Source organism: Myotis nattereri, assembly GCF_964212035.1.
Source record: "Myotis nattereri genome assembly, chromosome: 15".
Lineage (NCBI taxonomy): Eukaryota > Metazoa > Chordata > Mammalia > Chiroptera > Vespertilionidae > Myotis > Myotis nattereri.
The window spans coordinates 49,416,039-49,439,026 of NC_138090.1; the positions used below are offsets into that span (position 1 = coordinate 49,416,039).

The following is a 22,988-nucleotide window of genomic DNA, read 5'->3' on the forward strand; positions in this document are numbered from 1 at the left end:
GGGCCCAGGTGGGAGAGGTCTGAGCTGGACCTGATGTGTGGGTGGAAAGAAAGGTGGAGAGAGGCAGGGCAGGAAGGACGGAGTCAGGGACTGACAGGCTGTGAAGGAAGAGGGAAGGACAAGGACAGTACCCACCCAGTGGCTAATCTATACTAATAAAAGGGTAATATGCTAATTAGACCGGGAGACCTTCCGGATGTCCTTCCAGACAAAGCCATGGTGGCGGGGCCGAGGCAGAGGTGGTTAGGGGCGATCAGGCCAGGAGGGGAGGGCAGTTGGGGTGAGCAGGCTGGCAATGGGGGGCAGTAGGGGGCGAGAAGGTTGGCATGCAGAGTGGTTAGGGGTGATCAGGCAGGTGAGCGGTTAGGAGCTAGCAGTCCCAGATTTCGAGAGGGATGTCAGACATCTCCTGAGGGGTCCCAGATTGGAGAGGGTGCAAGCTGGGCTGAGGGACATTCTCCCCACCCCCACCCCCCGTGCACGAATGTTGTGCACCAGGCCACTAGTAGACTATAAAGCCATTCCCAAGATGGAGAGCCCATGAGAAGGAGCTCATATGGAATGGGGTGGGGGTCAGGGTTCCCAGAGGTGGCTGGAGCCCTGAGCTCTCCGTCTGGAAATGGAGGTCTGGGTGTTATCCGCTGTGGAGATCTAGGGAGGAAGTAGAGTGTGTGAAGGGCAGAATGAGGCTACTCAGTGTCTAGAAGAGGGCCCGGCATATGGTAACTGCTTGTAAGGTTGTAACTCCATTTCTCCATCAGCAGAGTGGAAAGGTTTAGACTTTGAAGTTGCACAGGTTTGGGTTCCAGCTATCCTGTGCTTTGTTAGCGCTGGCAACTTGGGGAAATTAGTCCTGACTTTCAGTCTTATTTGTAAAAATTGGCCAACTCTGGATGATTTTGAAGATTACAGTTACTCAGTATTTCAACTACGCAGAAACAGACCCACCTCATGGCCCAAAGGGCAATTACTGCGCGGTGCAAATTATGGGAGAGCTTGCCAATCACCAAGAGTCCGCCCCGCCCCCTTTGGTGTGCGGCCACGCCCAGCCTCACCCCTTCGCTAGTGGACCAATCACAGCGCGGTCCGCGCGAGCTGCGCCCAGGGCACGCAGTTCCGAGCCCTCGGCGTCTGAGAAGTGGGAGGTTGTCAGTCACCTTGAGGGGCGGGGCTGGAGGGCTGGCGGAGACTCCAGGATGGCAGGTTCTGATTGGCTGCTGTCTCGCTTCCCTGGCAGCCCAGGTGTCTCCCCGCCCCCGCCCCTGACTCCGGGAGCCTGATGACTGGTTCTCTCTCCTCTTTTCCCGCCCCAACCTGTCCCTCTGTCGGTCTCCCCGGGACACAGGAAACCCTGGAGAAGCTGCTGGAGATGCTTCGAGAGAGTGGGAAACTCTTTTTTCTTTTTTTTTAAAATATATTTTATTGATTTTTTTACAGAGAAGAAGGGAGAGGGATAGTCAGAAACATCAATGAGAGAGAAACATCCATCAGCTGCCTCCTGCACACCCCCTACTGGGGATGTGCCCGCAACCAAGGCACATGCCCTTGACGGGAATCAAACCTGGGACCCTTGAGTCCGCAGGCCGACGCTCTATCCACTGAGCCAAACCGGTCAGGGCGGGGAAACCCTTCTAATAACGTTCGCTTCGTGCGGGGCGCAGTTCTGAAGTCCTCATAGTGTATCCGATTAATCCTCAGATGAGGAAGGAAAAGGATACTCAGAGGTTAAGCCCTTTCCAATACCACACGTTTGCGGGAGCCTGGTCTTCAACGGCAGGTGCAGCTCACATCAGAGTCCCTGATCGCACCACTGCGCCCAAAGAAGTCGGGATAAGAGAGCGGAAACAGCGAAATTTAAGACTAGTGAGAGCTGGAAGAAAGAGACGGGGACCCAAAGGAAGAAAAGTAGGAAGACACGAAGGAGTTAGGCAGAGAGAGAAAAGTGAAGAATGGAAGGAAGAGTTTTAGGGGCAGCAAGAAGAGAGAGGAGATAGAGATTCCCAGGGCGAAAAAGAAGTACGAAGACTCAGAGAAGGGAGGACAGACACCTAGAGAGCGACAGAGACCCAGAGAGGAGAACAGGGCCCCAGGGGCGGGAGGAACAGAGGCTCGGAATGAGAGGGTAGAGCGGAGAGGGAGAGGTGGGCTGTGCCTGAATGGAGGGGACTGAGGGGTGAGATGCCAGTGTAAGCGGTGCTGGGCCCGCTCCCACCCCCTCCCCTACCTTACACACACACACACACACACACACACACACACACACACACACACACGGGCGCAGGAAGGAGGCGGAGTCCTGGCGCACGGCAGGGTCTTTATTAACACGCCCGCGGGCGCTCAGCGCGCGTCCAGCACCAGCAGCTTGTGCATGTACGAGTTCAGCCAGCGGCGGCGCTCCAGGGCGGCCAGCATCCGCGCGCGCTCCCGGAAGGCCGCGTCGTCTGCCAGGGCCAGGCTCCGCCGCGACGGGGGGCTGGCCCGGGCCGCCCAGGTTCCGCCCGGGGTGCGGAGGCTGCGGGGAGACGGAGAGACGCGGTCACCGCGTGCCCGGGCCCTGTGCCCGCCACCCCCTGTCCCCCCCGTGGTCTGACTCGAGGCCCCGTGACTGCACCGTCCGGGGAGTGGCCCGTCTCCGTGCTCTGCCTCTTGCTCTGCGCGGGTCGCTGTCTCTGTTCCCCAGCTTCGGAGCTCCCCGAGCACAGAGACAAGCCTGATGCCCTGGCCTGCCTCCGCCCAGCGCAGGGCCGGGCACGCCCCACGCACCCCACAGTGGGCGTTCGAGGAACGAACCCGGTTCTGCTCTGACTCCTTTTAAGTCCCTCCGGGCCTTTCCCAGCTTGTATCCTTTGGTATCTCTTGCTGCTTCCCTGCCCACCCGCATCTCTCTCACCCTAGTCTCTGTCCTCTTTCTTGGTCTCTGCGCAGAGCCTCTCTGAGTCTCTGATTCCTTTCTCTGTGGTTCTCTTCCCGCACCCCCTCCCTGGGAATTCCGGGCGTCGCACGTACCTGAAGACCCCGGCGGGGGGCAGGGCGACGCCTGCGGCAGTGCGCACGCCCCAGGGGACCAGCAGCAGGAGCAGCAGCAGGAGCCGCGCCCGGGAGCTCCGGGGCACCTGGCGAGGCTCCATCACCTGCGGACAGACAGGGAAGGGCTCCGTGAGGCCGGTGGCCTGGCCCGGAGCCCCAGAGTTTACCCACCCCCAGCAGCCAGGTCCCAGGGCCCCTACCGCGCAGTGGACTTGGGCAGCGAGCAGGCAGCCCCCTTATATCCCTCCCGCAGCCCCCGCAGCGGGCAGTGACGCAGACCAGGGGCCGGGGGCGTGGGGTCAGCCTCCCCCCAGGCTCATTAGGAGCCGCCGGCTGTAATGAGGAGCCGGGGGTGGGGGGCCCGCCGCTGCCTTGGCGGCGATCAACTAATTGGGACCAGGAGCTGGGTCCTGAGCAGACGCGGGAGGGGGAGAGACGGACAGACAGAGAGGTGGACGCAGGGGGTGTGTCGGAGGGATAAAAATAGAGACGGGCAGAGGGACCATCAGAGCAGAAGCCAGAGACACACACAGAGAGAGAGAGACACTGGAAAAGCCACACGGAGGAACTGATGGGGAGAAGCAGAGACACAAAGAGGTGAAGTAACCATGAGAAGGACAGATACTGTGATAGAAGGAAAAAAAAAAGAGGAAGAGAGAAAAGGAAATTGACAAAGAGGGCCAGCTAGAGAGGAGGGAAAGGCTCTGGGAAAGACAGAAGGAAATGGAAGGACAGCCAGCTGGACAGAAATGCCCAGAGATAAGCCCCGGCAGGCAGGGAATCAGAGAGTGTGAGATAGGGAAGGGGAGAGAGACAAAGGGTTGTGTGGCGGGGTGTGAAGGCGGGGAAAACGACAGGAAAGTCTTACAGAGCTCGGGGAGCGGGGACAGGGACAGGGCCGGGAGCTGCCCGGTGGATGTGCCTAGCCCTTCCCGGGGCGGAGTGTGGGGTGTTGTGAAGATAAACCCCAATCCACACCCACTCTCTTAAGAAGGTGCACTCCACACAGTGGGAAGGTGGGCAGAGGTTGGGAAGTCCCAAAGGCAGTAGCAATCTGGCAAGATGTGGGGAGCTGGACTCGTATTTCCCCAGAAAAGAGGGGGACAGGGCCTGGGCTCAGGCTCCTGGGTTTAGATTCCTGGATTCTGGTGGAGGAGGGGCCTGGGGATGTCTATTCCTGGCTTCTTGGTCTTGGCGTAGTTTGGCACCAGGGACTTCCACTCGGTTGGGCCACATCCCTCCACCAGATAAGCCAGTCCCTAACTCCCTTCCCCGCTCAAGAGAAAATGTGTTTTTTTCCCATTGATTTCTAAAGAGAGTGGAAGGAGAGGGGGAGGGAGAGAGGAACATAGATGTGAGACATATCGATTGGTTGCCTCCTGCAGGGGCTCCAACTGGGGCCGGGGAACCCGCAGCGAAGGTATGTGCCCTTGACCAGGAATCTAACCCACAACCCTTGGGTCTGCAGGCCGACACCCTAACCACTGAGCAACCAGTCAGGACTGGAGACAATGTACTTTAGCTCTGTCCCTTTAAGATCCCAAGCTTGTCGCTAGGCTCCCAGGATCCCCAGGGAGGGAGTCAGGTGCGTCACCTGCGCCCTGGGACCCTACCTCCTGCTGCCCCGCCCAGAGCCATTCTGCAGCATTCACTGGTCTCTGCGCCCAGCTCTGCTCACCTGCTGTTATCTCGGACCCCCCTGAACAGGTAGGAGACCCAGGGCCCCGAGTGACCCTGTCGCATCCAGGTGTCCTCCAAGCCTACCTCCACCTGACCACAGACCAGCCCCTGAGACCCTGAAACCTAAGCTCCATCCTCAATAAACAGAGACCTGAGTCCCCCACAACTCTCTCCTCCTGCAGGCTGAGGAGTTCAAACCCCTACACCCCTATCTCTGCAAGACCCGAGACTCAGAGTTCCTAACCTCCTTCTCACTCAGGATCCACGAGTTCAAGACTCCCATGTCCTTCTCCCCGATAACCCGGCCCCCCAAGCCTGGCTCCCTCAAAACCCTCAGCATCCGAACCTGCAGGCTTCTCTCTAAAGAAGCAGGAATTTGACCCACAGGGCCCTCCACCCTCTGGGAATTGGGAGTCTGAACCCCCAGCAGCCTTCTTGCCCTGGGCCCAAGAGTCTCCCTCCTCCCTCAGATCCAGGGGTTCAGCCCCCAGCCCCAGTCCTCCTTCTGAGCCTCCTGGCGTAAACAACTTTGGAATCCAGGTGTCCCTGGGGCCCTCGGAGAGGAAGGTCCCCCGTCCATTCAGAGACCGACATCCTCTGACGTCGAAGTTAAGGAGGTCTGGGGACTTGGAGAGGTGTCATTTCCCCCCAATTTTTCTGGGACCCCCTTGGGGAAACAGATAAGGAAATTAACTACGACTCCCAAGAAGCCCCGCGCCCGTGTCCCTTAGCTACGGCAGCCAACGCCCCAACCTTCAGGGACCTGCAGTAAGGTTCTGCTTTCCCTGGGATCAGCTGGGCAGGGGCAGCGGTCCGGCTGGGGACCAGTGGGCGTGGCCTCCGGGCGTGGGCGTGGCCTCCGGGCGTTGGCAGGGACTTGGGTCAACCTCCTGACTGAGCCCCTTCCTTCCCGTTCCCCGGCAGCGACAGGTGTCTTCCAGAGCCATGAGAACCTTTGGCCCCATCCTCTTCCTCGTCTTCCTCCTCGCTGGGCGGGGTTCCGAGGCCGCGCCTTTGGCCTCACCAGCTGCGGGCTCGGACTTCCCAAGGATGGGCCTCCCCTCGGAACCCCTTCTTCCTGCTCCTGAAAATGCCACTCTCCACCAGCCGCACCCGGAACCCCCTGGGATGGCTTCTCCGGAGCCCTCCAAGGCGCCTCATCCGGGTTCCCCTGAGTCCTCTCCCCATAACGTCACTGACACCCCCAACGCTGACCTCCAAGAACCCCCACACCCAGAGTCTCCTGAGACCCCCAAACCTAACTCACTCAACACCTCAACATCAGAAGCCCTGGAGACCCCCCAAATTAACCCCTCCCAGATGACACATCCAGAACCTTCTGAGACCCCCACGCCTGACCTGCCTGAAATTCCACACCCAGAGTCTCCTGAGACCCCCAAACCTAACTCACTCAACACCTCAACATCAGAAGCCCTGGAGACCCCCCAAATTAACCCCTCCCAGATGACACATCCAGAACCTTCTGAGACCCCCACGCCTGACCTGCCTGAAATTCCACACCCAGAGTCTCCTGAGACCCCCAAACCTAACTCACTCAACACCTCAACATCAGAAGCTTTGGAGACCCCCCAAATTAACCCCTCCCAGATGACACATCCAGAACCTTCTGAGACCCCCACGCCTGACGTGCCTGAAATTCCACACCCCAAATACCCTGAGGCTCCCCAACCTAATTCCTCCAAAACTTTACAATCAGAATTTCCTGGGACCCTGGGTCCTGACCCTCCCCAAACTGCACACCAGGAATTCCCAGGGATCCCCAAACTTAACTCCACTGAAATCCCACAGGCAGAGGTCCCTGATCCTGACCCCACCAAAACCCTTCACCCCAAAACTCCAAAAATCCATGACCCCAACACCGCTGAGACCCCAAGCACTGAATTCCTTCAGCCCCTCCACCCCAACCCTACTGATACCCCCCACCCAGAATCCCATGTAACCCACCACCCCGGCCCCACTGAAATCCCCCAATCAAAACTCCCCACAACCCTCCACCAAGGTGCCACAGAGATCGCCAGGGACTCTGCCCCTGAAACCTCCACCAGTCCTCACCCAGGCACGCCCGCACCCTCCAGGGACCACGCTACTGCCCTGCACGACCTGCCCCTGAACCAAGAGCCAGAAACCCCTGCGGCCACCCAGCCCAACTCCCTTAAACTGCCCGCCTCTGATTTTCCTGGGACTGTTGAGCCCAAGGCCTCCCAGAGCTCTAGCCCTAAAGGGCCAGATGTCGCTCTTTCCTCCTCCCGGATCGCGGACCCCCCTGCTCCTCCAGGGTCCCCCAATCAGCCGGCCCCTGCCACTCAGCGGGCCCCCCAGCGACGCAGCCGAGGTGAGAGAGTCAACACAATCATCCTGGTGGAACGAGTGAAGGAGACCGGTGAGGGGCTGGGACCCGGACCCCTGGGTCTGAGGGAGGAGGGGCCGGGGACCTGGACCCCTGGGTCTGAGGGAGGAGGGGCTGGGGGCCTGGACCCCTGGGTCTGAGGGAGGAGGGGCTGGGGGCCTGGGCTCCTGGGTCTGAGGGAGGAGGGGCCGGGGACCTGGGCTCCTGGGTCTGAGGGAGGAGGGGCTGGGGGCCTGGGCTCCTGGGTCTGAGGGAGGAGGGGCTGGGGGCCTGGACTCCTGGGTCTGAGGGAGGAGGGGCCGGGGCCTGGACTCCTGGGTCTGAGGGAGGAGGGGCTGGGAGCTTAGATTACTTATAACCGGGCTCCTTCCTTCAGGCGTGACCCTGGTGGGACGCCCCCGGGGCGGGGCGGGAGGGGCCCTGTGCCTCTTCTTCGCCGGGACCGGGCTGCTGATCGGCATTTTCCTGCTGCTGTGGTGTCTCTACCGCCGGGCGGCTCGGCACCGGCCCTTCGCACACCACCGGCTTCCGAACGACGGAGACGAGTCGGGTGAGCGGCCCTGACAGCGCCCGCCCGGAGTCCCAGCCGTTTCCTTCACCTGGTGTCACCTGCATGGGGCGCCCCGCCAACAAGTACAGGTCCCCCATCCAAGGTCAACAGAAGCCCTGACCCCTCCATGGTCAGTCCCCCCCTCCCCCACCCAGTTCTCTATGAAATTTCACACACACAAGCCCAGTGCTTCCCCAGACCAGCTGGGACGGGCTGCAGGCTCGCAGCTACAGGTCCCTGCAAACCCCGCCCCCGCCCCCGCCCCCGCAAACCCCGCCCCCGCAAACCCCGCCCCCGCCCCGCCAGGAGCCCTGTAAGCCCCGCCCTCTTGACGTCAAGCCCCGCCCCTGCCGCGCGGACACCACGCCCCCTCGTCTACACAAGCGCCCTCCCCTCGCCCTCTGATTTGAAAACCCAGCTGCTAAGGACGGTCAGCAGCCTCTCTGGCCAGCGGCCCAGCGGCGGGGGCAGGCTCCTGGCCAGCCCTGGGATGACCGCGCCCCTCTGCTCCCATAGTCCTGCACCTGGACACTCCCAAGGAGCCGTACGATCTCTACTTTTACGCGCCGGATGCCTGGATCCCTTCACACATCGCCACCAAGCAGCCGCCGCCCACTCCTCCGCTGCCGCCCAAGCTGCCCCCGCCGCCCCGCGGAGGCCGCTCCCAGCGCCTGGAGCCGCTCTCCCCGGCCACGCTCCCCGACAACTTCGTGTGAGCCCCTCCCGGCCCCTCCAGACGAGCGCCATCCTCAGGCATCCTACCCTCCCGGCATGCTTTGCTAGTAGCGGTGCCCTCAGATAGAGCCCACCGCAGAGGTGGCCTCGCTGAGGCCCAATAAATCACGCGATCCCTCCCTCCTAGCCACCTGCTCTGGCCTGATTCCTGGGGGAGGAGGGCCCTCGAACTCCGGGTCTGCAGGAGGGGAGGGCCGGGGGACTGGGACTCCCACGGCCACTGGCCCAATGAGGAGGCCTGGGTGTGTCCACCAAAGCACTTTATTGGGAGTGGGGCAGGGCAGGGCTTACAGTCACAGAGACAGACACACACAGAGGCACCCTGCCCCGGGGAAAACACCTCTCGCCCCAGCCCCCTTCCCTTTCCGGGGATTCTGTGACTTCTCTTATACATGTTCTCCAAATTCTAAGCCAAAAGAAAGGTGTCTGAGAGGGTAGCATCCCCGAATTTGAGTCATTTAGCCCCTGAGGGACACGAAAAATGGCCACTGAGAAAATGAGGGTGGTTTGAAACCACCCAGGAGAATAAAGTGCAAGGAGCTGGGGGGGAGGGGGACATGTTGAAACCACCGTGGGGAAGTTCAATGGTGGTGGCTTCAAACCACTGATGAACTTGAGCAGCCACTATTTAACCCTGAAAACTGTCCGAAAAAGTGCATAGGGGTGGAGTGAGGCGTACTGATAAACCTGCCGTCTGGGTGGTGTCCCTAGACATTGCATTAAGCTAGGGAGAAGGTCTTGGGGATTTGGTGTGTTCAGCAGAATCTGCTGGTGGAGGGGAGGAGGGGTGAAGAGGTTGGAGGGGGTCTTGAAACCACCATTTTCCCTCAGAAACGCTGGTGAGAATCGATCTCTAAAATAGTGGGGATGGGTGATTGGCTAAACCAACCTGAAAAAAAAATGCAGAATAGATTTAGGAGAGATTTGAAACCTCTAGAGGAAGACCTTGAATTTTTCTGAGAGAAGAGGGGGGGCCGAGTAACTCAGGATCCCTGGGGTTAAAGGAAGGGGAGAAGTTGCCTCAAAACCACAAGAGAGAGTGAGAGACCGAACTGTCCATGGAAATAAAGCCCTGAAAGGAGAGGTTTGGAACCACTGAGGCAAAACAACTAGAGAAGGGAACCCTTAGGGGAATCTGGGTATCCTTGAAACTGCCATTCGCAGCTTCACTACCCTGAGAGGCAATTGGGAAAGGAAGAGGATTCGACAGCACTGGGAGCAAGGGAGAGTGCTTCCTAGGCCTGAGGCAGGACAGTGAGGACTGGGGTTCCTTGACACTGTCACTCAGGCCAGAGATGTGTGGAATGGAGGTTCTGGAAACTGCCATCCAGTGGGAGGCACATGGTCAGTAGCCCCGGACAGGGGGTGGGGGTCTTGGGGGCAGCGCTGTGCTGTGTATGGCCCCATAGGAGGGAGGGGGAGCAGGGGGCGCCCCAGGGGGCTCAGCCTCATCCTCCATTTCGCTTTCATCACTGCCGGCCAGCTGGTCGTGGCCAACAAAGCCACACTTCTCCTCGCTCATCTCCTCAGGCTCCGCCCACGGCTGCTTCTCTCCGGAAGCGAAGATCCCATAGAAGATGACCCCTCCATAGTGCACCAGCGAGGCGATTAGGAACACGTACTGCCACTCCTCCCGAGTCTGTGGGAGGCCAGAGAAACAGGAAGTGAAGAGGGAGTTTTAGCTCAGTGGATAGAACGTCGGCCTGCGGACTGAAGGGTCCCAGGTTCGATTCTGGCCAAGGGCACATGCCTGGGTTGTGGGCTCGATCCCCAGTAGGGGGCGTGCAGGAGGCAGCCAATCAATGATTCTCTCTCATCATTGATGTCTCTATCTCTCTCTCCCTCTCCCTTCCTCTCTGAAATCAATAAAAATATATTTAAAAATAAATAAAAATATATTTAAGAGAGAGAGCCCTAGAGGGATAGGGGAGGCCCAGAGAAAGGGAGACAGATCCAGAGAGAAGCTGAAAGACACCTGCAGGGGGCAGGGGTGGAGCCCAGGGAGGTCGCCCCCATCAGGGAGGCACCGAGCACAGAGGTGGAGGGCCAATGGGTCAGGGCGAAGGCACCCACCTTGTGCTTGGTCATGGCGCCCACGATGATGGGGCACACCATGCCCGACAGCGTGCCCACGCCGTTGGAGATGCCCATGAGGATGCTGGCATAGCGCGGGGCGATGTCCAGGTGGTTCACATTGAACCCTGACAAGATGAGCCAGGAGGCGGCACGCCTGAGTCTCCCTCCAGTGACTCCCTCCCCGCTCCCCGCTCCCCGCTGCGCCTCCTAGTCCGCCTTTTGTGTGGCTGGGAGGCCCCCTTCCTGAGCCAGGAAGCTCCCCACGGCGCCGTCCAGACTCCCCCCGAGCTGCCGACCCGGTTCTCACCAGAGATGGCGAAGCCGCTGAAGCCCACGGCGAGGACCAGGAAGGAGATGGCCACGCCCTTGGAGTGCGAGTAGCCCACCACCAGCAGCAGCGTGGCTTCCATGCCGAAGCCTGCGGAGGGCCCTCATCTGAGTCCCGGTGCCCGCGCCATCTCTCCAGGCCTAAGCCCGCCCGTCCGCCCCCCTCCTCCGTCCGCCCCGCCCGTCCCTGGCTCTGCCCCTCCCACCAGCGCCTGCCCGAAGCCTGGCCCCGGACACCCGAGCGCATGAGCTCCAGGCCTCCGCCCGGCCCTCCGTGGCCCCACCCCCTGACCAGGCCACGCCCCCAAGGTGCAGCGTCCCAGCCCCGCCCACCCAGCCCCCGCACCTTCACCCCTTCCCTCTCTGTCCACACGCCCAGGGCAGTAGCCGGCTAGTCCGCGTCTCTCCGGGTCCCCCACTCACAGCCCCTCTTCCCCGCGCTTCCAGCCCAACTAGGTCTCGCCTCTGCTCCACCTGCACAGTCATCCACGCTGCCCCCCGAGGCCCGGGACTTCTGTCCCAGCCTCATCTTGACTCCGCCTTTTTGGACACAACCCTGTTCGGCCCTCGGACCCCACCTACCTCTTCGCGGACCCGTCCCCGGCTGTGCCCCACGGCGCTCTGCCCCGACCCAGGCGGCCCCCGACCGGTCTAGACCCGGCCCCACTCACCCCCGCAGTTCATCAGTTTGCGCACGTTGGTGGTGGACATGATACGGCGGGTCCTCAGGAAGTCGGCGATCTGGCCACCGATGGGCACGATGATGGTCATGACCAGGTGGGGCAACGCCGACACCAGGCCCACCTGCGCGAGGGGTGGGGGGTGGGGGTGGGGAGGACAGGGCCGGCGCTCAGGGCCGCCCGCCGGGCGTCTCCACCCGGTTCCTGCGCAGCGGCTCCTCCCTGTCCCTCATTCCACCCCCTTGGGACCAACGCTCGGCTCCTTCTGTCTCAGCCCCGCCGCGCCCCCTGCTCTCCCCGCCCCCTCCTAGGGTCCAACCTTGCTGATCTCGAAGCCGAACACTTCTTCGAAATAGGCGGGCTGGGAGATGAGGAGCAGGTAGAAGGTCCAGCTGCGGCAGAAGTTGGCCACGATGATGGCGTAGACGGGCATGGAGGTGAAGAAGCGCCGCCAGGGAGCTTTAAACTTCTGTGGGGGCGAGAGCAGGGGCCGCTGAGACAGGACCCGGGGGCTCTCCGTGTCCCTTCCGGAGCCTCACTACAGTCCCGCAGAGACCCCGGTTTCCCCACTTCATTAAAACCCCCAGGGGCGCCACCCTAGCCTCTAGGCAGCGGTTCTCAACCTGTGGGTCGCGACCCCTTCGGCGGTCGAACGACCCTTTCACAGGGGTCGCCTAAGACCATCCTGCATATCAGATAGTTACTTTACGATTCATCACAGTAGCAACATGACAGTTATGAAGTAGCAACGGAAATAATTTTATGGTTGGGTCACAGCATGAGGAAGTGTATTGAAAGGGCCAGAAGGTTGAGAACCACTGCGAGTGACACTTCAGGAATGCAGGCTCCTGATTTACAGTGGCCCCTCCGGTTCGCATGTGTCGGGCCTCGGTGACCCTCAGGGACCCTTAAGGGTGGGCCCAGGAATCTTCCCATTCAATATCGACACCTGAATCTAGCCTCACCCACCACCAGGTCTAAGCAAAACCCCACATTCTATCTAGTCCCGCCTCTGCTGATTTAACCACGCCCACCAGTGGTCCCGCCCCGCTGGCGACCTAGCCCCGCCCCCAGCACCTGCTAATCGGGCCCGCCCCCGGCGTGAACCCCGCCTCCCAGGTTCTGGCCCCGCCCACTGGGCGTTCCCTTCAGGTCTCCGGAGTCGGGGAACGCACCACGACCTACACGCTGTGCGGGTTCTAAGCCCCCTTTCTCCTGCCTCCCTGCTTGGATCTCTCTCCCCGCCCCACCGCGCCCCCACCCCGCAGGCTTGGCTCGGACCATGAGGGGGTTCATGAGTTTGGCGCTCTCGCCGATGGCTTCTTCGATGTACTTGCGCTCCTCTTCTGAAATGCTGGGGTGCAGCGCCGGGGACTCATAAGAGACGAGCAGCCAGAACAGGTACCAGAAGATCCCGAAGCTGCCTGGAGGGGGTCAGGAGGGGGATGGAAGCGAGGTGACGACCGGCCTCGCTCTGGCCCAGCACCCCCCGAACCCCGGCGCCCGGGCCCCTCACCGTAGACGTAGAACACAGAACTCCATCCTGAGTACTGCACCAGGACCCCGGCGAGAGGCATGGCCACCACCGCCCCGGCGTAGGAACCTGATGGGGGTGGGGGGGTGCGGGAGAGAGAGCAGACCTAGCTAGCCCCCCGGATCCAGGGGTTCGGCCCCCAGCCTCGTCTTTCCAGGACACAAAAGTGCAAGCCACAGCTCCTCTTTCCACAGATATCCGGCCAGTGCCCAACCCCCTCCTTCCCCAAACCCCCTCCTCTTTCAGACCCACACATCTAAATCCCAGCACCTTCCTCTCACCGCAAAAGGCTGTGGTCGCCAGGCGGCTCCGCTCTAAGGGAGGGGCCCATTTGCTCCAGATCCCGTGGCAGGCGGGGTAAGTGACCCCCTGGGGAGAAGAAAGCCAAAGTCAAGGAGAAGAGGTTGGCCCTAGCTGGTTTGGCTCAGCCTGCGGACTCAAGGGTCCCGGGTTCGAGGCCGGCAAGGGCACATGCCGGGTTGCGTGTTCGATTCCCAGTAGGGGGCGTGCAAGAGGCAGCCGATCAATGATTCTCTCATCATTGATGTTTCTATTTCTCTCTTCCTCTCCCTTCCTTTCTGAAATCAATATATATATAATCTTTTTTTAAAATATATTTTATTGATTTCTTACAGAGAGGAAGGGAGAGTGATAGAGAGTTAGAAACATCAATCAGCTGCCTCCTGCACACCCCCTACTGGGGATGTGCCCGCAACCAAGGTACATGCCCCTGACCGGAATCGAACCTGGGACCCTTGAGTCTGCAGGCTGACGCTCTATCCACTGAGCCAAACCGGTCAGGGCTATATAATCTTTTTAAAGGCGAAGAGGTGGTCAGAAGGCGGCGGGTCACGTATAGCGGGACTTTACCTCCACCAATCCCTGCAGGATCCGCACGAAGATGACACAGCCATAGTGGACGCGGGCAGCCGAGGGGATCAGCATGTTCAGAGTGGATGTAGCAACAATAGCAAAGCCGAAAACCCTGATGGGAAGAGTCGGTGGCTATCTCACCATGCATAGGATTCTGCTCTCTCTGCCCACAGCAGAACCCCAGGCCCCACCTTCTCTCTGACCCCCCACCTTTCACAACCACAAGCCCCGCCTTCCTCTAAGACCCCGCCCCCAGGCCCCTCCCATTGTCCAAAGTCAGCCCCCAAATGCCAGGTCACACTCTCTAACTCCACCCACGCAACTGTAGTTCCCGCCCAACTTGAGAAACCCCACCCCGACCCGTACCTGTTGGCTGCGAATTTTTGGCAGATAAATCCCCCGGGAATCTGGGTGACAATGTAGCCCCAGAAAAAGGAGCCGTGTATGAGGCCAACAGTCTCTGGATCCCAGTTGAACTGAGCTTTCTGTGGGCCGAAAAGCACATCAACCCAGTCGCCGGAGTTCGCCCCACCACCACCACCAATCAGCACCCACAGACTTAGTCCCTTGGCCAATCCGCAACAAGGATCCCTCTCTCCTCGCCCCGCCCATCAGAGCTCAAGTCTTCCCTCGGTCCAGACCGAACTAGGCTTCTCCCCGTTGTTAGGGCCTGTGCTACCTTAGCAACGGGGCCTGTTGCTGCCTAGACGCCTCGGTCTGCCTGTGGCCCTGCCTCAGTGTCCCTGCTCTGAATGTCTAGGGACCCATATCCGGGGTGGCGATTCTTTCTCTACTTCTGACCAACTTAGGAACTGCTTGCCCAGTAACCTGGACGAGTTCTAGTCAAGGACAAGAAGTAGCCAATGGGGTCGGCCTGATTGGAAGGGAGCTAGAGGCGGGGTAGACCAGAGCCATAATCAGAACTTTGTTTTCTGAGACAGAGGCATGGCCTACCCGGAAATTAAAATAGGGAGAAAGCCCAGCGGGTGTGGCTCAGTGGATTGAACGTTGTCCCATGGACCCAAGAGGTCCCAGGTTCGATTCCCAGTCAGGGCACATGCCCAGGCAATGTTTCTATCTCTCTATCTCTCCCTCTTCCTTCCTCTCTATCTAAAAATCAATAAAAACATATTTTTAAAAAATAGGAAAAAAGTCTGATGTGAGGCGGGATTTAGGTAATGGCCAGAGCAGAGGAAGCAGGATTTAGCAGGGGTAGCCCTTCAGAAAAGTCAGGATTAAAACTCGGTGGGGATGCCCAACTGCTATGGCTCAGTGATTGAGCGTTAACCCATGAACCAGGAGGTCACGGTTTGATTCCTGTTCAGAGCACATGCCTGGGTTGCGCGATCGATCCCCAGTAGGGGGCGTGCAGGAGGCAACCGATTGATGATTCTCTCTCATTGATGTTTCTATCTCTCTCTCCCTCTCCGAAATCAATAAAAATATATTTTTTAAAATTCAGTGGGGAGCTTGTGATGGGACTGGGATGAAGATGTGACCCTGGGACAGGTGTGGGACGCGGGTGGAGCAAAAGTTGCTAGGAGGCCCAAAATGAACATATAGGGAACCTAAAGCTGGGGCCCAGTCCACATTTTGGTTTTAGGGAGCGGATCTCAATAGGGGCGGAGCTTCATGTAGATCAGGGCGGGGCTTAGGAAAGAAGATCTCGGAGACGAGTCAGAGGAGAGGGGGCAGCACAGATGGGCGGGGCTACTCGGGCTGTGGCGTGGAGGGGGCGTGGCCTGGGCTGCGCCGGATGGACATGACGTCATCAGGGCGTAGGCGGCGCCGCGGCTCCCGCCCTGCGCTACCTGCACCACCAGGTGGCCGTTGCGATGGGTCGTACTGTTGTTGACCATGGAGACGATGGCCACGCCCAGGTTGCAGCGGATGCCAAAGCTGATGCAGAAGCCCAGGCCGCTCATGATGGCGATAATGTAGCGGCGCGGGAGGCCGAAGCAGGTGCAGTCCACCACCGGCGGGTCCCGCGTCTGCGTCGTGACCGGGCGGCCGTCGGCACTCAGCTCCAGCGTCTCCGCGCCTTCCTGCCGCTTCTCCAGAAGCCTGCGGGGCGGCAAGAGTCAGACTCGGCCCAGGGCCCCCGCCCCCTCCTCCCTGCACCACGGGAGTTCAGGGCCAAACCTCCTGCTTGAAAAAGACCCGGGATTCTCACTGAGCCCGTGCTCCCCGTCTTCCTTCCCAGGAGCCCAGCTTCTCTCCCCAGGACCCAGGATCCAGGAGCCCCCACCCCCCGCCCCCCTCAGACCAGGAATTCCACGCCCCCAGCCCCTCCTCCCCAGACTCAGGTGTCCAAGTCCTCAGGTCCCTTCTCTCCCAGCCCTGCCATCTCTCGACTCAGCAGTTTTACACCCTCACTACCCTTTGCGGTCCAACAGCCTGTGCCCCACCCCCCACCCCAAGGCCCAGGCTCTCTCTAGCCCCCTCCCCCAGATAGGAGTCTATTTGAGGAAGCAAAAGGCGCTAAGGAGATGCTTCAGCAAAGGTGTCAGCAGAACAGATGCTTCTCAGCCACGTCTGCTTGTATGCCGACGCCCCTCCCCCTGCCTCTATGGCTGCCCTCCTGCCCCGGGGCCCCAGGTGTGGGGCTGACAGCCAGCTGACTCCGTTCAGCCACCAGCAGCCCATTCCTAGCGCCTCGGGGGTGGGGAGACTTCCGGGACCCTGGACTCCAGCAGTGCAGCCGGGCATCCCTGGGGAGCCTTGAGTTCAGGCTGTCAGCCTAGGGGATGGGGAGGGGGGTGGTGGGTGGTGTCCTGGCAAGGGACAGATGGCCCTGGTGGGGGACTTGGCTCGGTCCCCAGCGAGCCTGTCGCCCCCGCCCGTTCTGGATCAGGGATTGAGGCTGTGATGACGGAGACGGGTAGGATAGTTGGAGAGCCACCTCCAAGCCACAGAGAGGCTGCAGAAAGAGGTGTCCAGAGGTGTGGACAGACCCACAGGGAGGCTAAGGAAGAAGGTCAGAGACACAGAAGGAAGCGAGAGACCCAGGGAGAAGGGGTCAGAGACCCAGAGAGACAAGGAGAGAATAAGATAGGGGGACCCACCCCAGGAAAAAAGGGGGGACAGAACAGTGACCCAGAAGGGAGGGGGCAGAGACCAGAGGCAGGGGACAGGAACCCAGGGGAGAGGATGTAGATACAGAAAACCGAGTGTTGAACGATGAAGGGATTAGGATGCTGAGGAGACGGGCTGGGGCTGTGATTGGTGAGGTGCGGCTCCTCTCCGAGGCGGGGAAGCAGCCAGAGGATCCGGCTGGATCCCAGGAAGGGGCCGGAACAGATGGAGGCGAGGGAGACTGGGACGGGGGAGGAGAGAACAGCCAGACGGCCTGGGGGGAGGCGGTGGAAGAGATGCGAGAACACAGCCACCCTCCCGATCCTAGAACTTAAGGAGAAGGGAGGAGGAACCGTAAGAAACGGATGGGGGGGGGGGAGGATGTGGGGGAGTGGACCAACCCCAGGGGGTGAGGAATGAGACCCTGAGAGAGCTGGAGAGAGGGGGGAGGGAGCCCCGGAATGACTCGTACAGGGTGGTAGGGGCTGCCCACTCCTGTCAGAACCTGTCAGCCAACGAGATTAGACTTTGACCCAGGTGGGTATCAGATGCTATTTGACCCTGAAACTCAAGAAGTGATTGCGGCCGCAGCTAAAACCAACATCAAGGCGATCCCGCCTCGGGGCCTGTGTCTGCTCCTCTCGGCTCCCCGTCCGCTCCCCCAGACCTCTGTCCCCTTTGTCCCTTAGCTTCTCTCTCCCAACGTACAACTAAGGAAACTGAGGCACAGAGAGTGGAAGCAGCATGTCCAAGGTCACCCGCGAGAAGAGCGATGGGGCCTGCTCGCGTCCAGGGCCCTGTGGCTCCTGGTCTCGCCTCCATCCCTCTGCCCCCGCCCCCCCATTCTTGTCTCTAGTTGCCTAGTTTACATCTGTTTCCTGGTCTGGGGGAGCGTCCCCACCCACTGAGCTGGAGCTTCATGCATCTCTAGGAAAACCCGCAGCCTCCAGCGCAGGTGGGGAGGAGCTGGCCTGGGTTGAACGATGGCTCAGCCACCAATGCCTCCCTCTTCTCCAGCTGAGCCTGTTTCCCCAGCTTCGTCTAGAGGACCGAATGGGGGTTGTGTCCAACACAGAGCATCACCCTTGTCTCCAACCCTCACAGCGAACCCCAGGATTCGGATGCTCATCTCCGCCCAGGCTCCTCCGTGACTGTCCTGGCATGAGCACTGGGCTTGGGGTGCCCAGGGGGGCCTGGGAGGCAGCTCAGGGCGGGGGTGAGAGTAAGGCAGGGCCCAAGCAAGAGAAAGCCAGACCCAGATGAGAGGCTGAGGGGCTGAGACGGAGGGAGGGGGCCTGAGGGACACACCTCTCCCCTGCAGCACCCCCAGCCCAGCCTCCATCAGCACGCCTCTCTGTCTCCTGACTTCTCACGGATGTATTTTGAGAAACTCGTGAAAGGAGGCGAGAAAAAGGGTGGGGAGGGGCTGGGAGATTGGGAGATGCAGGGGTGGGGTTATCTCAGCTTCCCACCGCCTCCCCGCCGCGTGCCATCCTCTGGCCCCCTCCCTTCTGTCCAGCCTCATTTCCATCTCCCCTGTTACTAGAGGGTGAGGGGCCCTGGAGCCCAGAGGTGATCTACAGCAAGCAGGACTAGCGTTAGACTTAGAGAAGGACTTGCGCGGCCTAGTGAGATGGACGGAGGGCCACTAACCCCGGGGTCAGGGCTGTGGGCACGGCCGGGCCCCAGGGAAGGGCAGCGGAGATGCTGGGGCTCGCTCCTCCCGCCCAGGCCGGGTATTTTTAGGTCTCACCGCAGATGAGTAATTTCTCTGACTTGGAGCCAAGGCTGGGGTTGGGGGTGAAGGACTGGAGGGAGGCGCTCGGCCTCCCCTGGGGACACCCAGGTCACTGGGGTCATCGCCCTGTCCAGTAGGAGTCCCCCTTAGCTCTAGCCTACATCCTTGGGGAGGTCTCATGTGGGGCCTGCAGCTACCTTCCTCCCAGAGGCCCCGGACACCCCGGCTTCTCCCTCCCAGCTTAACTCGCCTCCAAGGACGAGAACCCCTGGGCCCCAATCCGCTTTAACTTCAGATTAAACGCTCTGAGTGACGGAGATGAGATCCACAGAGTGATGGAGAGCCCCAGGGTAGCAGGATGAACACCCAGGGAGAGGACAGAGACCCCAAGAAGAGAGACGGAGACCCCGAGAGGGGGGCAGAGACCCCGAGAGGGGAGTTGATAGATATCTAGTGAGAGCCAGAGTCACAGAGAGGACGGAGACTCGGAGATAAAGGGGACTAGAGACCCAGAAAGAGGGGCCCAGAGGTCCAGGGAAGGGACGCGGAGAGCAGAGGGGTGAACAGAGCCCCAGAGGTGGGACAGGGGTTCAGGGGCCCAGACAGAGGGGAACGGACAGACCCAGAGAAAAGGGTCGAGAATGGAGTGGGGTGGGGCCAAAAGAATAAACCAGGTGATGAGCAAGACAGAACCAGGAACAGCGGCGCCGTCGGAGGCCGAGGGAGAAAACTGGACAGATGGATGGACACCCTCGCCCCCCGCATCCGCGTATCTCCCGTCCATCTCTGGGTCTGCGCCCGGGTGGGCATGGGCGTCCTCTGCGGACCTTGCCCTCTTCCCCGCCCAGGACCCGCACCCGGCTCACCGGTGCAGCCGCCCGAGGGCGCGACCCGCCAGCTTCCGAAACTCCTCCTTGTGGAACTGCATGGTGGCTGCCCCCGCGGCGGGTCCCCCCGCCGATCCCCCCGCCCGCGGGCCCGGGCGGCCGCGTCCGGGTTCCCGGGGTCCGCCCCGGCCCGGCCGGCCCCGCAGCTCCGCTCGGGGGGGAAGGAGGCTGCGAGTGCGGCGGCCGAGGGGCTGTCACTGAACTCAGCCTCGGGGGCGGGGCGAGGGGAGGCCACGCCCACCCATCCCCGCTAGACCCTCCCCTGGCTTTCTAAGCCGGCCCGGCCCCGCCCTTCCACTCCTGGACCACACCCCTGGGTTGGAACTCACTCGAGTTGCATCGCCCCAGCTCGGTCCCTTCTCAGAGTTACTCTCCCTCATCCCATCCCCGCCTGTGGCTCCTTCTAGCGCTGCCCTGAGACCTGTCCCCCCGCCCCACTCCCCTTCCTTTCATCTCATCCCCGCATTTTCCTCCCCTGCAGGGCCATCTTGCTGGAGTCTCCTTCCGCGTTGCATCCTCAGTCCTCTACCTCCTAGATTCTGCACCCTCCAGTTGCACATCTCGCCCCCCGGATTCCATCCCCATCCTGTAACATCACCCCCGGTTCCAACACCCTCATTCAAAAGGTTCTCTTCTCCTGCAGGGAATTCTTTCCCCGGAATTCCCACCCCCATCTTCATTCACGCCTTGTCCCCTCTACTCTCCCCATCCTGTTTCTTCCCCTTTGACGTCCATCCACATGTTCCCATCATCCCTCTTTGGAATTCCATTCCCCTCCTGTTGCTTTTCCTTTGCACGCACCCGGCTCCCAGGTCCTTGACCTCCAGTTTCCTTCCCCTCTGAGTCCCATCCCCGACTGTTAATACTGCCCCCCTCCGGCCGTCGCCAGTTTCGCCCCCAATAATTTAGTCCCCACTTCGGAATCTGTCCAACTCTCTCAGTTCTGTCTTCGCCCCCTGAGTTCAGGCCCTGCCCCCTGGGATCTGCCCCGCCCCCTCTATTCTGACCCCACCCCCTGCCTCCAGCCCCGCCCCTTAGGGCTGAACCCGGACTTTGGGTCTGTGCGCGCGGCCCCTCTCCCCGACGCGGAGGCCATCTCCAGATCCAGGCCCCAGGAGGGTGCTTCCTTCACCACCGCCTCTCTGCCTCGGGCCGCAAATGCATTCGGGATTAAATTTTCATGATGTGGCGCAGGCCCGCCGCGGGGGTGGGGGAACAGCCGGCGTGGCGGACGGCGCCACGGACCCAGTGTCCCGCAGCCACTGCCCGCCGCGGCCTCTCCATGGGGGTCTGGGTCTCACAGTGTTGCCTGTGTTTGAAACCCCCCCGGGCCCCTGGGGAGGAGGGGGCGGGGGGCTGGACTCCTGGGCCAGGGAGGAGTCAGTAGCCCGCGGAGCCGTCCACACGCGCCACCCTGTGGCAGCAGGATCCTCGGCCCGGGTGCGGAGGCGGCGGCCGGGGCTCCGGGCCAGGTGCGAAGGTGGAGCAGATGGTGAGGAGGAGGGAGTGGGAAGAGGGCCCAGCCGCTGCCAAATCCCGTGCATTCGCCGGAACTATCACCATGGAGACAGGGGACGGCAGAAGGGACCCAGCCCCACACTTCTTAGGACTTAAGAATGAGTTCTTCCGTCCCACGGAGAGTCCCCATGAGAACTACGAGTCCCAGCGGCCGCTGGACCTCACTGTTTGCTTCGGAAGGGCCGCTTACTTCGAGGGTCGCTGGGAGTTGTAGTTCTGAGGATGCCTTGCGCCATCTAGTGGACACGGCGCCTACATTAGCTCCTTCAGCTGCTCATAGACCCTATCCCACCTTTACCCTTTCGCAGCCTCCTTCTACCCACCCAACTCAACTCCGTTCCAGTCACACTGGACTTTTTTTAAAAAAATATATTTTTGTTGATTTTAGAGAGGAAGGGGGAGGGATAGAGAGAGAGAAACATCAATGATGAGAATCATTGATAGGCTGCCTCCTGCACGCCCCCCCACTGGGGATCCAGTCCCCAACCCAGGCATGTGCTCTTGGCCAGAATCAAACCTGGGACTGAAGTCCATCCACTGAACCAAACCGGCCAGGGCCACACTGGACTCTTTACTGCTCTTCCAATTTACCACTGACATTCCTCCATTTACTTATGCACCTAGGACTATAGAAAAAGGAGAGGGGTTGGCCATCATTTATTCAACAAATATTTGAGTCCCGACTAGGTGGTAGGCATTGTCACACATAGGAGATATAGCTGGAAGAGTAACACTGGGCACTGGGGGCTCCCAGAGGGGGATTCTAACTCCGCCAGGGTAGATCAGAGAAAACCTGAAGGTTGAAAAGCTTTCCGGGGAAAGCTCAGAAAAGGGCTGGCTGGGTGGGGAGGCGGCCAAGGATGGCCGGAGGGAGTGTAGCCGCCTCAGGGGAATCAGCAGTTGCAGAGCGGGGAAGTGAGAAAGGCTGGTGTGACTGTGACTTTTCCAGGAATGGGCAGCTTGTCAGGACAGGGGTAGGAGAGGGTAGAGATGATGGTATGGGTCAGATCACCAAAGGGCTCTGGAACATCCCCTGTGCGGGGGAGACAATTAGAAACTTCCCAGGTGTACTAGAGAGGCGGTACTAAGTAGAAGGGACAGTAGAAACTAAGAAAAAGTTTCCAAAAATGGTGTGGTCAAGACACTCTCCAGTGTGACTAGGCCCGTGGTCGGCAAACTGTGGGTCTCGAGCCACATGCGGCTCTTTGGCCCCTTGAGTGTGGCTCTTCCTAAGCCTTAGGAGTACCCTAATTAAGTGAATAACAATGTACCTACCTATATAGTTTCAGTTTAAAAAATTTGACTCTCAAAAGAAATTTCAATCGTTGTGCTGTTGATATCTGGCTCTGTGGACTAATGAGTTTGCCGACCACTGGACTAGGCAGCGAGAGGAAGAGGTCCAAATGAGGCCTGAAGGCCAGACCGTGCCCTGGCTGGTGTGGCTCAGCTGCTGGGGCACTGTCCTGCACAGCGAAAGGTGGCAGGTTTGACTCCTGCTGAGGGCACATACCTAGGTTGCAGGTTCCATCCCTGGTTGGGACGCGTACGGAAGGCAACCAATGGATGTTCTCTCACATCGATGTTTCTCTCTCTCCCTCCTTCCCCTCTCTCTGAAATCAATAGGCATATCCTCCTGTCAGGCCACACGAGCTCGGAGGGCCAGGCTGAGGGTGTGACCTTCTCCCAGGGGCGATGGGGAGCCAGGGAGGGGTTGTGAACAGGAGAGTGGCAGAGACCGCTCTGGGACCCCTGGGAGACTGACGAGGGGAGAAACTGGAGGCCAGGAGCCAGGGAGAGGATTCAGGGAGAGGACGAGGCCTGAGCTGCAGCAGTGACGCCTTTGGGACGCCAGGGCTACAGCCCCATGTCCGTTCCCCCCCCCCCTCCCCCGCCCACTCCCCATGTATTCCCAGCCAGACA

At 60.5% G+C, this 22,988-nt stretch overlaps 3 protein-coding genes across 3 annotated transcripts; 1 reads left to right on the forward strand and 2 right to left on the reverse strand.

Annotated features, from left to right (window-relative positions):
- Window positions 1-2,337: 2,337 nt before the first annotated feature.
- PTH2 (parathyroid hormone 2) lies at window positions 2,338-3,128 on the reverse strand (the record flags this gene model as incomplete). The annotated part of the gene is made up of 2 exons (XM_081108002.1): window positions 2,338-2,512; window positions 3,007-3,128. 2 exons carry the CDS (start codon window positions 3,126-3,128, stop codon window positions 2,338-2,340), a joined length of 297 nt encoding a protein of 98 aa, XP_080964128.1.
- Window positions 3,129-5,652: 2,524 nt separating this feature from the next.
- Window positions 5,653-8,341, forward strand: GFY (golgi associated olfactory signaling regulator; the record flags this gene model as incomplete). Its single annotated transcript, XM_081107353.1, has 3 exons — window positions 5,653-7,108; window positions 7,452-7,625; window positions 8,142-8,341. 3 exons carry the CDS (start codon window positions 5,653-5,655, stop codon window positions 8,339-8,341), a joined length of 1,830 nt encoding a protein of 609 aa, XP_080963479.1.
- A 262-nt stretch (window positions 8,342-8,603) lies between these two features.
- On the reverse strand, window positions 8,604-19,613 carry SLC17A7 (solute carrier family 17 member 7). The gene is made up of 12 exons (XM_081107079.1): window positions 19,530-19,613; window positions 15,662-15,914; window positions 14,217-14,335; window positions 13,848-13,962; window positions 13,259-13,346; window positions 12,960-13,046; window positions 12,725-12,867; window positions 11,763-11,912; window positions 11,435-11,567; window positions 10,744-10,854; window positions 10,434-10,561; window positions 8,604-9,999 (listed from the first exon to the last, which is right to left on the reverse strand). Exons 1-12 carry the CDS (start codon window positions 19,589-19,591, stop codon window positions 9,706-9,708), a joined length of 1,683 nt encoding a protein of 560 aa, XP_080963205.1. The 5' UTR covers window positions 19,592-19,613; the 3' UTR covers window positions 8,604-9,705.
- Between the last annotated feature and the right edge of the window lie 3,375 nt (window positions 19,614-22,988).

Excerpts from the sequence above, each read along its gene's own strand:
- SLC17A7 (XM_081107079.1), bottom strand. The coding sequence starts at position 19,591 with ATGCAGTTCCACAAGGAGGAGTTTCGGAAGCTGGCGGGTCGCGCCCTC. Across the intron at positions 14,336-15,661 it reads ACGGCCACCTGGTGGTGCAG|AAAGCTCAGTTCAACTGGGA; the intron begins GTAGCGCAGGGC and ends TTCGGCCCACAG. Across the intron at positions 11,913-12,724 it reads AACTCATGAACCCCCTCATG|AAGTTTAAAGCTCCCTGGCG; the intron begins GTCCGAGCCAAG and ends TCGCCCCCACAG.